The 12,163-nt window shown below is 36.1% G+C and overlaps 2 protein-coding genes across 2 annotated transcripts in view; both read left to right on the top strand.

The window, feature by feature from the left end:
* The window catches only part of LOC123557671 (uncharacterized), an 80,962-nt gene that overhangs the window by 36,233 nt on the left and 32,566 nt on the right, over window positions 1-12,163 (top strand). The gene's annotated exons all lie outside the window — the stretch shown is intronic.
* Window positions 180-5,129, top strand: LOC123555967 (uncharacterized). Its single transcript, XM_053544698.1, has 3 exons — window positions 180-287; window positions 2,605-2,855; window positions 4,847-5,129. Exons 1-3 carry the CDS (start codon window positions 180-182, stop codon window positions 5,127-5,129), a joined length of 642 nt encoding a protein of 213 aa, XP_053400673.1.

The following is a 12,163-nucleotide window of genomic DNA, read 5'->3' as shown; positions in this document are numbered from 1 at the left end:
TATCAAAATATAATTTTCACTGTGCCGGACTACTTTCTTCCCCCAATTGGACACCTCTCTATGTACATGTATATACATGAGGTGACAGGTTGGTTGTAGTAGCTTCCCTTTGTTTACATGTTTGTAACAACAACAACAACACCTGTCAAATCTGACGTCTGCTTTAGTATACAATCAAGATGTCTGTAGAAGAACTGGATCCAGAGGTCTTGAATGACATTTTCACAAATTTCTTTGACCAGGAGGAATATGGAGACTTTCAGGTTGCAGACAGGAACTTTAGACAAGTAGAGCTGACCAGTTTCTTAAAGAAATGAAAATAAAAATACCCAAAAGAAAGACAGAGAGTGACATGAAGTTATTCTTCTCTTTTCTGATGTCAAAAAATGAAATGAGAAAACCAGAATACATTCCCCCATATCAGCTTAATTCATTACTGTGTGAATTTATCTTGGGTGTTACCAAGAAAGATGGCAGGGAATATGAGCCTACAACTTTGCGGGGCTTTATAAGCATCTGTTGACAGATATCTAAAAGCAAGTGACAGCAATGTTGCCATATTCAAGGACAGAGAATTTTCCAAAACACGAGCTGTCCTTTCAAGAAAACAGCAACAGCTGAAAGGCCAGGGACTTGGCAATAAGCCGAGAGCTGCAGAAACCATGACAGAGTCTATCATTGACCAGATTGCATGAAGCCAGGACACTAGGTGACTACACTCCAAGGTCTTTGTTACACTCCATGTGGTTTGTATGCACAAACCATTTTGGAATGCGGACAGGCAAAGAATGCGTGATCTCTGCTGGGGAGATATTCATCTTAGAATGGACGAAAACTTCTGGTGAGGAGTATCTTATATATGACCAAGAGAGACAAACCAAAACCAGATCTGGTTCAAATCCTCGGGACATTAGGTACGTTTCAATTGCATTTTTTATTTAATGGCTTTATTACACTCCCGCAACGTCGAACATGTGATAAATAGCGGATATTACATGAGTGTCTTTTCATATTGAATTTATTAAACTCGTTGAATAAAATGATAAAATGCGAGGCTCTGCCGAGCATTTTATCAATTTTATTCAACGAGTTTAATAAATTAAATGTCGAAAGACACAAATGTAATATTCTTTTCATCACATGTTAGCTATTCATGTCGAAACATCAAAAATTCAACTTTCTTTTACTATACAAATAAGTCAATTTGTCCAGCGTTCCTATACTGTAAACGACGTCGACGTCAAAGCGTTATTACACTAGTGTATTATCATTTTTATTTATGGCTTTATTACACTCCGCAAAGTCGAACATGTGATAAAGTAATTTAATTCATATACAGTAGATCTACCATAATTTTTGTGTTGTTTTTTTTCAGTGTCACTGAATGAGCACTAAAATTAGTAAATTTCAAAATTTGTGTCACAAATTGAAATATCTCATTCTTCCACTGATATTTCTTTTCGGTTTATTTCATGCACAAAATGCTTTAAATATTTTGTATTTTTGATACCATCTTAAAATATCTTTAAAATTGCACAAGCTTTCCTTGTGAAAATGTGAAATCTGTGAAATAAAAAAAAAAAATATATGTGAAATCTGATATTACAGGAGTGTCTTTTCTTATTGAATTTATTAAACAAGTTGAATAAAATAATAAAATGCGAGGCTCTGCAGAGCATTTTATCAATTTTACTCATCGAGTTTAAAGGCACTGACCTCCAGATTTGGATAAAATAATATTTTTTCTTTCAAATTGAACTTTGGTCATATTACGAACATTAGAATATGAGTTTTTGTTTCTAAAATAATTTAAAAATCCTATTCAAGAAAAAAAGATGACCGTCTCGGCAATCGAACCCCGGACAACCACGGCAATAAAGACATTTTTCCCGTCTTTCGTAACCAATAAAGCTATTGAGGAATTAGTGAGTTATGATTTCAAAATACAGATTTTTATAATTGAGACAGTTTACCTGGAGTAATGCGTTACAAACGCATTTCGATTTTCATCGTAAAAAGTAGAAAAAACAGCAAATTCTAATGTGTTTCCGTAACATGATTATAGTTTGTCAGTAATTAAGTTTTAACCCTCTTAAGAAATATAGCATTTATTTCCAGATATCTAAAAAATCTTTTAGTAGACTAGTAGAATGATCTGGAGGCCAGTCCCTTTAATAAACTCAAAGTCACAAATGTCATATTCTTTTTTCCCCACATGATAACCTTCCCTGGCGAAACATCAAAAATTCTACTTTCTTTTACTAGATTATATGAATAAGTCAATTTGACATAACGTCTCCTATACTATAAACAACGTCCACGCGTTTACTGAAATATAATGGTAGATTATTTGTAATGATAACGATAAACAACAAAACAGCTATCCAAACTGGGATTCGAACCCAGGCCTACTGCTACTTAGTAACAGCCGTCCTTCCGCTAGACTATTTGGGATGCAAACTGTTGTATGTTTGCTACAATCCACATTACGATTTAGAGTTTTAGACTTGCATTTTTTCTGTAAAATGTCTGTCAAAAGGTTAGAGACTGTAATAAAGATAAATGTTTTAATGATGTATAACAGTGTAAATTTCATTACTTCAGAGGTTACAAAACCCAAAGCCTATGCCACTGCTGACGCCCAGAGAGATCCTGTACATCTGTACAAGCTGTACAGCCAGAAACGACCGGACGAAATGTGCAAACCTGACAGCCCATTCTTCCTTACACCAAATGATAAACCACAGAGATGCTGGTTCAAAAAAAACCCCACTTGGAATAAATAAACTTTACAACATTATGAGAGACATGAAGGCTGAAGCAGGAATTGAAAATCCCAGAATAACGCCTTACAGGTGTGCATATTATACATCTATATTCTTATTTTATGCTTTTCCATGGTTTATCTAGATATAATAAATGAACAGCTGAAAATATCCTGATATAGCAAACGTTTTATAAGCCTGATTTTATAGCCGATATTGTTCTGAGTTCCAAACTGAAAATTTTTCCCCCATTTTTCTGCAAACATTTTCAATTCAGAGCTTTAAAAACGACAGTTTTACTGGAATGTCAAGTACGTAAATTATAAGCCGTCATATGGATACTAAAACTTTTTCCGACAATCAAAAAAATTCAAATCTGACATCTATTGATCTTTTCTTTCCTTTTCAAATTCATTTCTGAAAAAAAGAAACACCCTAAAACTGTAAAATATCTACTTTTGAAATACCCTTACCAAAGTATACCTGCATAAATTCAGTATATTTAAAGTAGTTTGATAACAAGAATCTTCAAGTACTTATCAGACTGTAAGCCAGGCCTCCAGATAATTTTTCATGCAATTAGTGTTTCAATTCTTTGTTTTTTCACAACCAAATTCAATCAGTATTAGTTTTGCATCGCAAACATTTAATCTTTCTAGTTAGTTTTTTTTTTTTTTTTTTTGCTGGAGGGAGTGCATCTATCATTTTTTGTCCGTTTTCAATGACTTTAGTAATTTTTCTGTTACTTTTTAGTATTTCGCTATTCATCATGGGCTATTTCCAACCAGAATCAATGACATTTGTTATGATGTCCGGTACAATTCCACCTGCGATTTCTTCATTAAGATTTTTTTCCGTTCTTGTCATAAAATTAACCATAGAAGGACATGCACTGTCAGTTTGATGCTTTGCTCATCCTCGCTTTCTTACTGCCGACGTCATATTCGCAATTTCTTAGAAGGTGATATCATTCTAGCAAGCTAATAAATGGCACGATTAAGATTTTATCGCTGACTTGAATTAGCCGTGAAATTAAGAAAAAATTTTAGTAATAAGTTCCCAAACATGGTTTATCGTAGAATAACCCGTGTTTTCTGTGTTCTTATGCGTACATGTAAGAATGTATCAAGAAGGCCGTATTATTTTAAATACTGTTTCGCATAAGAACGAAAAACTCGTGTTTATTCTACGATAAATCACACTTGGGAACTTGTTATTTCGATTCTAACACTACATACTTAGTATCAACAGTGTAAGAAAAAAAACTACTTTTTACAACCGTGCTATGCACCTGGATCGGTAACGTCACTGCACGCGAGTGGTTTATTTAAGAAATAATATATTCATCGGTGATTTGTCGCTGAATAAATCACTGTTTGGAGTTCAGATGCGAAGGAATTATATCACGAGGGCGGAGCCCGAGTTGTATAATACTACGCAGCTGAACGACAAACACTGATTTATTCAAGAGCAAATCACTAAATGAGATGTATTATTTTGATTCTAACACGTTACCAAGGACGGGACACCTGCACTTTACCAGTACGCACATTAAATAAACACTCCCCATTTATTCTTATGGGGGCTACTGCCCCCCACCCCCGTTTTTTCTGTTTTCTTTAATGAATAGATTATTGTTACATTTATTTAAATGATTGTACGAGCACATCCTACCTTTTACAATCCTAGCAAAAAGTGCGTACCAGTAAAGCGCATTCTAGCCCCAAGGACTTTAAAGTACATCTTTGCCGGCATTCATTAATTATTTGCCGTTTTCAATCGGTTTCTTTCAAGCGCGCTGCTACGCCGTTTGACGCAATAATTGTGACGTCAGAACAGTGAATTGTTGTTTTGATAATTCACTGATTCCAGCCTTCTTTGTTTAATAGTAAAATGAATCGGATCGTGTTAGAATGCAGAATGAGAATAACCCGAGAGCCCTCCCATGTCAGCCAACTTAGAAAAACGAACTTATGCCTGCATACTTATTCTAAAGAAAATGCACTTGTACAAAATAATTTATGCCTTCAAATAATTTCATAGGTCAATGATATGAAAATTCCATTCATTTTTTTTTTCAGCTCCAGAAAACATCTGGTTCAAACTCTAAACGATGCTGGGGTCCCTGCCAACCAAATCATGCAAATTTCTGGTCACAAGAATGTGAATTCTATAAACAACTACAGTAAAATCAACAACGACCAGTCGAGAAATATTTCTAAAATACTGTCGAATCAGAGAAATGAAACCAACCTTCAAACTCAAGGAAGTGGTGCTGCCAGTGCTCGGAGCCATGGACTGGGCCTTTCGGATCCAATCGCTCTCGCAGTCTTTTTGCAAGCAGCACTTTCCACGGACCTGTGACTTTCAATTTCCACAGTACATCTGTATCGGAAACACTGTCACAAATGTCCACAGTTAACGTAGGCCGAAGTAATGCAACTGCTGAGAGTCCGTTTCCAACATGCTCGATTCGCCAGTTGCCACTGCCAGACCATTCAAACGAATAAGAATGATTCCAGAAAGTGACAGTGACTAACTGTAACACTCACGACACGAGAGTTTACATATAAGTCCATTTAAAATCCCAACTGTTACACTGTTCGTATTGTTTCTCCAGTTATTTGTTCTAACTGTTTACCGATTGACTGAAGTAAAACAAATGGCGGACTCGAATTTTGACAAGCGCAAGTGCGCGTATCTGCGCGTATGAATTTCACACATTGTTTGTTTAAAATATCTGAAGTTACATGAATAAAATTTTTGAAGTACCAAATATATTATTTATATCCCTTACAAATAAATTAATCTCCTTTCTTCTGTTAGACAAAACACAACCTGGACCAAATTTGTAGAACTATTTGGGACGCATAACACAGCGCTGACAGTCGTAAACAGTGGGGCTCCCTGCGGGGGAATTTTTAAAAAGTAAAACGATTTTATAAAAGAACCACTGAATAAGCATGAAATAAACAGAAAATTTGTTTGTTTCGGTGAAAGATCGAAATTTATTTCATCTCGTGAACATCACATGTTAATATTTTCACTCGTGGCTTCGCCACTCGTGAAAATATTCATGTGATGTTCACTCGATGAAATAAATTTTCGATCTTACACCGAAACAAACAAATATCCTCTATATAATTCATGAAAAATTGGTGCCAGAATTATGGACCTTGTGTCATATGATGTGGGTGATGATGTAGAACAACTATTTTAAATTTGAATCAAATCCATATAGTAATAGCTGAGATAGAGTGAAAGTGCACCAAAACTTTAACCTGAAATTCTAAGTGAAAAGGGGGATAATTCATGAAATATTGGTGTGAGAGTTATGGCCCTGTGGGTGGTGATGAGGAATAACTATTTGAAGTTCGAAACATATCCATCAAGTTATTACAGAGATAAGGAGAAAAAAGAGTGTAAAAAAAACTAACCAAGTTGGGGACGCGGAAAGACGCCGACGCCGACACAAGGGTGTGTAGGATAGCTCTCCATATACTTTGTATAGTCGAGCTAAAATGATGTCAATAATAATAAGGGAAAACCAAAAGCTTTTCCGTCTGTAGTCCATAGCTAGCCCAAAGCGAGCTCAAAGCGAGCTCAAATCGAGCTTTACGGTAACGTAAGTATACTTTCAAAGTAATACTTAGTGGTGGATTTTAAAGTTGGTTAGTCAAATTTTGATCAAGTAATGGATTTGTTTGAAAGTCAAACAAAGAAGCATTTACACTTAACTTTGTTTACACTTAACTTTGTTTACTAAGTGCTTAATACATGTTAAATTTTCACTGGATGTATTTTTAACCCTTATCATGCTAAACGCGATTATTTATGCCTTTGCGACCTGTGTAGATCATGATCAGCCTGCACATCTGTGCATTCTGATCATGATCTGCACTGTTCGCCATTCAGTCAGTATTTGTTTGGTAAGCACCCCTTTTAACAGTTAATGGTACTGTCCAAATTGAAAGATGGACGAGTTCATTATAGAAATTTAACAGGGTAAGGGTTAAACCTTTTTTTTCATATCCAGATTGCCTAACTAAGATCGAGTTATTCTAGAATAGGTATAAATTCAATAAACTTACTTTAGGTAAGGGGTAATATAAATATAAGAACGATTGTAATATAGCTGTTAAAGATTGACATTTACAACATACATTTTGCCGAAATTCATTAGAAATGCAAGTTTGTTAAATTTTTATTACCTCCCTTTTCCTATCTTGGTTGCGCAACCAGGAAAGATTTGAAATAGTTAAATTCTGGAGCTACACACCATTCAAACATTTTTTTTGGTTCAAATTTGTTAAACCCCCAATATCCATCTCACTTATGCAGCTAGAAATTATATCAAAATCAAAAGAAATTGTTTTTTTTTGAGTACTTTCATATTAAGGGGAATAATTCACAGGAGTCTGAAATTTTATCAATAAGATTCCAGAAGTCTTACATTTTTAAAAAAGGTATCCCATATTTATGAAATAAACACCAGGAACGAAGCGTCAAAAAAAAAGTGTCATCTGAAAATACGAACGGAACACAGGGTGATCGCAATCTATCGAGTGTGCTCAAGAAAAATCAACACACGAAAATAATCCTACCACACTTGACAGTCTTGATACACTTTAACAGAGTAATCAGACATTTCTGTAGTTTTCAGTGATTTTCACGCACACGCAAACTTAGGCAAACTTGCATATAAATTAAGTATCGAATAAGAAATAACATTTAATGCTATACAATGCTATAGGCGTTAACTATTAGCATCTGTTTACCAAGAATTGGACATGAAAATACAGAAGAATTACGTCTACGAATTAGGTTGAAAATGCAAAGGACAATTATCTGGTGGCATAAAACTGCCACCACTTAATTATCAGGTTTCATGAAAACTTTCACGAAAATGATTTAGGTTTTCACGTTAATGTTGGAGGATTTCATGAAAACAGTAAATTATCACAAAGGCCACTTAAATATCTTAACACGAAATTATGCTAGTTAGTGCTTTGAACTGACACCACTTAAAGAAATTTTTCATGAAAAGTTTCGCGAAAGCAGATAATTTTTCATGAAACCAGATAATTTTTCACGAAACCAGATAATTTTCACGAAAACAGATATCTAAAAATAGATAATCTCTCATTCGGCGAGCATTACTGTTTATCGTTTGGGACACAACTGGGAGGAGTATCGTACATAGTATACATATCTTTTATGCTGTGGCAGTTTGAAGCAGTAACGTATGGTGGCATATTTCTGCATACGATAACCAGATAAGTTTCGCAAAAATGTATCACGTTTTCACGTAAAACAGAAAAATTTTCGCGAAAATATAAAAGTGTTTCACGAAAAGAACAGCAAATATGAAATGGAAAAAGATTGCGTTAGTGCCCACTATTGCACAGGAAAACCAGATAAGTTTCGCGAAAATGGACTAAACTTTCATGAAAAATGGTAAAGTTTTCGTGAAAATAAAGTGTTTTCGCGAAAATAATATTTTATTTTCCCGAAAATTTTACCGTTTTTCATGAAAACTTGGTCCATTTTCGCGAAACTTATCTGGTTTTCTTATGCAGAAGTGGGCATTAACACAAATTAATCCACTTAATATTTGCAGTTCCTTTCGAGAAAAGCTTTTATATTTTCGCGGAAAGCTTATATGTTTTCGTGAAATCTTTTATGTTTTTCTTGAAAACTTGATACATTTTCGCGAAACTTATCTGGTTATCGTATGCAGAAATATGCCACCATACACCATAGTAACCTTTGATGACTAACTTTAAAACATACTACAAATGGCGTCAGAGAATAAAAGGGAAGTAATTTCTGATAACTAGGGTTAACCTGGTATGAGTTACATTCCCTTCACTTCGCAAATGACGCCAAAGAGTCAAGGGGAAGTAGTTTTAAATTTCTAGGATTACTGCACTTTCCAAGGAATAAAGGGAAGTAATTTTTGAGGATAAAGACGGTAAGAGTGACATCTCTTGCGTTTTGCAAATGGAGTCAGAGAATCAAAGGGGAATAATTTTTGAAGTCTTTCATTAAGTAGGTAAGAGTGACCTCCCGTATATTTTGCAAATGGCGTCAAGGAATCAAAGGGGAATAACTTCTGAAGTTTTTCATCGAGTCGGTAAGAGTGACCTCCCCTGCAGTTCGCAAATGGTCAGAGACCACCAATTCAAAAAAGTACTGGGAACTTACTGGGAATGAGGTAAGTGTATACCTGGGAATAAGGTAACGTCTGTGCGTTCTGATTGGTCAGTCATGTAAACAAACCCAGGAAGTGATTATTAGTCCCCTACTGGTTGAAAACTACTGGGGACTATAGGAATGCGCTTTTCCGTCATTCCGTCCGTCCGTCTGTCCGTCCGTCCGTCTGTCCGTCCGTCCGTCCGTACGCAATTTCGTCTCCGGTCCATAACTCTGTCATCCATGAAGGGATTTTAATATTACTTGGCACAAATGTTCCCCATGATGAGACGACGTGTCATGCGCAAAACCCGGACCCCTAGCTCAAAGGTCAAGGTCACAATTGGAGGTCAAAGGTCAACAGGGCTTTTTTCCTGTCCGGTCCATAACTCTCCCATCCATGAAGGGATTTTAATATTACTTGGCATAAATGTTCCCCATGATGAGACGACGTGTCATGCGCAAAACCCGGACCCCTAGCTCAAAGGTCAAGGTCACAGTTGGAGGTCAAAGGTCAACAGGGCTTTTTTCCTGTCCGGTCCATAACTCTCCCATCCATGAAGAGATTTTAATATTACTTGGCACAAATGTTCCCCATGAGAAGACGACGTGTCATGCGCAAAACCTAGACACCTAGCTTAAAGGTCAAGGTCACAATTTGAGGTCAAAGGTCAACAAGGCTTTTTTCCTGTCCGGTCCATAACTCTCCCATCTATGAAGGGATTTTAATATTACTTGGCACAAATGTACCTCATAATAAGACGATGTGTCATGCACAACTTTCAAACCCCTAGCTCAAAGGTCAAGGTCACACTTAGCAGTCAAAGGTTAACATAGCATGAACAGGGTCTGTTTCGTGTCCGGTCCATAACTCTGACATTCATTAAGGAATTTTAATATCACTTAGCACAAGTGTTCCCCATGATGAGACGACGTGTCGTGCACAAATCCCAGACCCCTAGCTCAAAGGTCAAGGTCACAATTGGGGGTCAAAGGTCAATAAGGTTTTTTCCCTGTCAGATCCAGAACTCTGTCATCCATCAAGGGATTACAATATTACTTGGCATAAATGTTTCCCATGATGAGACGACGTGTCATGCGCAACACCCAGTACCTTAGCTTAAAGGTCAAGGTCACACTTTGAGATCAAAGGTCAAGAGGATTTTTTTCCTGTCCGGTCTATAACTTTGTCATGCAAAGCAGGATTAGGTATCAGTTGGCACAAATATTCCCCTGGATGAGACAACATGTCATGCGCAAGAACCAGGTCCCTAGGTCTAAGGTCAAGGTCATATTTAGAGGTCAAAGGTCAAATTCAAGAATGACTTTGTACGGAACATTTCTTCTTCATGCATGGAGGGATTTTGATGTAACTTGGACCAAATGTTCACCACCATGAGACACCCTTGTTTTTAGAATTACGTCCCTTTGTTGTTACTATAAATAGATTTTATTGTAACTTTTTTATTACTGGTGGTAGAGAAAAATCGAGACCACTTTTCTGTGGTACAGCATGCATGTTACATCCAATTTTTAGGTGTATTTTGACCTATCTCTACCTGGTAAAGAGTTTCTTGTGGACTTATATTATAAAGATTTTTTTTTTTTTTTTTTTTTTTAAAAGATTAATTTCCCTTTGTTGTTACTATAAATTAAATAACTTACATGATAACATTTTTATAATCAGCCAAAAAAATTCAATATGAAAACAACTATAGGTTTTTATATATATAGATTTTAATCCAAGTGTTTTGTTATAACATATTGTATATATAGTACAATATTGTTTATGCATCATTGACAGATATCAGTTCATTATGTTATACTGCAGTAGAGAAAATTAGGTGCCTTCCAGTAGGGGACTTTGTATTGCATGGCAATACTTCATTCACTTGTTTTTTCAAAATTGATATTTTTTCACTGCATTTACAGTATTTTATTATACATTTCGACAAAATTTGCTACATTTTATGTGTATTGAAAAAAAGTTGTATCAAATGAAATTTCTCCCGCCACGTCAATGATGTAAACAGGGGGTCATCTCATTCACACGAAAATTACTTAAAGTATCACTATTCATATGTTTTTCGTCCGATATTTTGGTAGAACTAAGATAGTTCTTTAAAAACTTGTAATTAGATATACATGTTTCGATGTATAGAAGGCCGTACACGCCATAATGTTACAATTGGTGTTCTCTAACCAAATGGCATCAAGGAATCTAAGGGGAGTAACTTTTGAAGCCTTTAATTAAGTCGGTAAGAATGCCCTCCCTGCATTTTGCAAATGGCGTCAAGGAATCAAAGGGGAGTAACTTTTGAAGTCTTTCATTTAGTCGGTCAGGCTGACCTCCCCTTTATTTTGCAAATGGCGTCAAGAAATCAAAGGGGAATACCTTTTGAAGTATTTCATTAAGTAGGTAAGAGTGACCTCCCCTGCATTTTGCAAATGGCATCAAGAAATCAAAGGGGTGAAACTTTTGACGTTGACGATTAAGTCGATAAGAGTGACCTCCCCTGAATTTTGCAAATGGCGTCAAGGAATCAAAGGGGAGTAACTTAAGATGTTGACTATTCAGTCAGTAAGTGACCTCCCCTGCATTTTGCAAATGGCGTCAAGAAATCAAAGGGGAATAACTTTTGAAGTTTTCATTCAATCGGTTAGAGTGACCTCCCCTGCATTTTGCAAATGGCGTCAAGGAATTAAAGGGGAGTAATTTTTGAAGTCTTTCATTAAGTCGGTAAGAGTGACCTCCCCAACATTTTGCAAATGGCATCAAAAAAATCAAAGGGGAGAAACTTCTGGTCTTTCATTAAGTCGGTAAGAGTGACCTTTATTTTGCAAATGGCGTCAAGGAATCAAAGCGAAATAACTTTTGGTTTTTCATAGTCGGTAAGAGTGACCTCCCCTGCAGTTTGCAAATGGCGTCAAGGAATCAAAGGGAAATAAGTTTTGAAGTCTTTGTCGGTAAAAGTGACCTCCCCTGCATTTTGTAGATGGCGTCAAGGAATCAAAGGGGCATAACTTTTGAAGTCTAGGATTGTCGGTAAAAGTGACCTCCCCTGGATTTTTCAAATGGCGTCAAGAAATCATAGGGAGTAACTTTTGATGTTAAGGATTGCCGGTAAGAGTGACCTCTGCATTTTGCTAATGTCAAGGAATCAAAGGGGAGTAACTTTGTAGGTCTAGGATAAAGTCGATGA

This window comes from Mercenaria mercenaria, chromosome 5, assembly GCF_021730395.1.
Source record: "Mercenaria mercenaria strain notata chromosome 5, MADL_Memer_1, whole genome shotgun sequence".
In the NCBI taxonomy this organism is placed as follows: Eukaryota; Metazoa; Mollusca; class Bivalvia; order Venerida; family Veneridae; genus Mercenaria; species Mercenaria mercenaria.
Note: the sequence above shows the minus strand (reverse complement) of the source record. Positions and strands in the feature narration are given on the sequence as shown.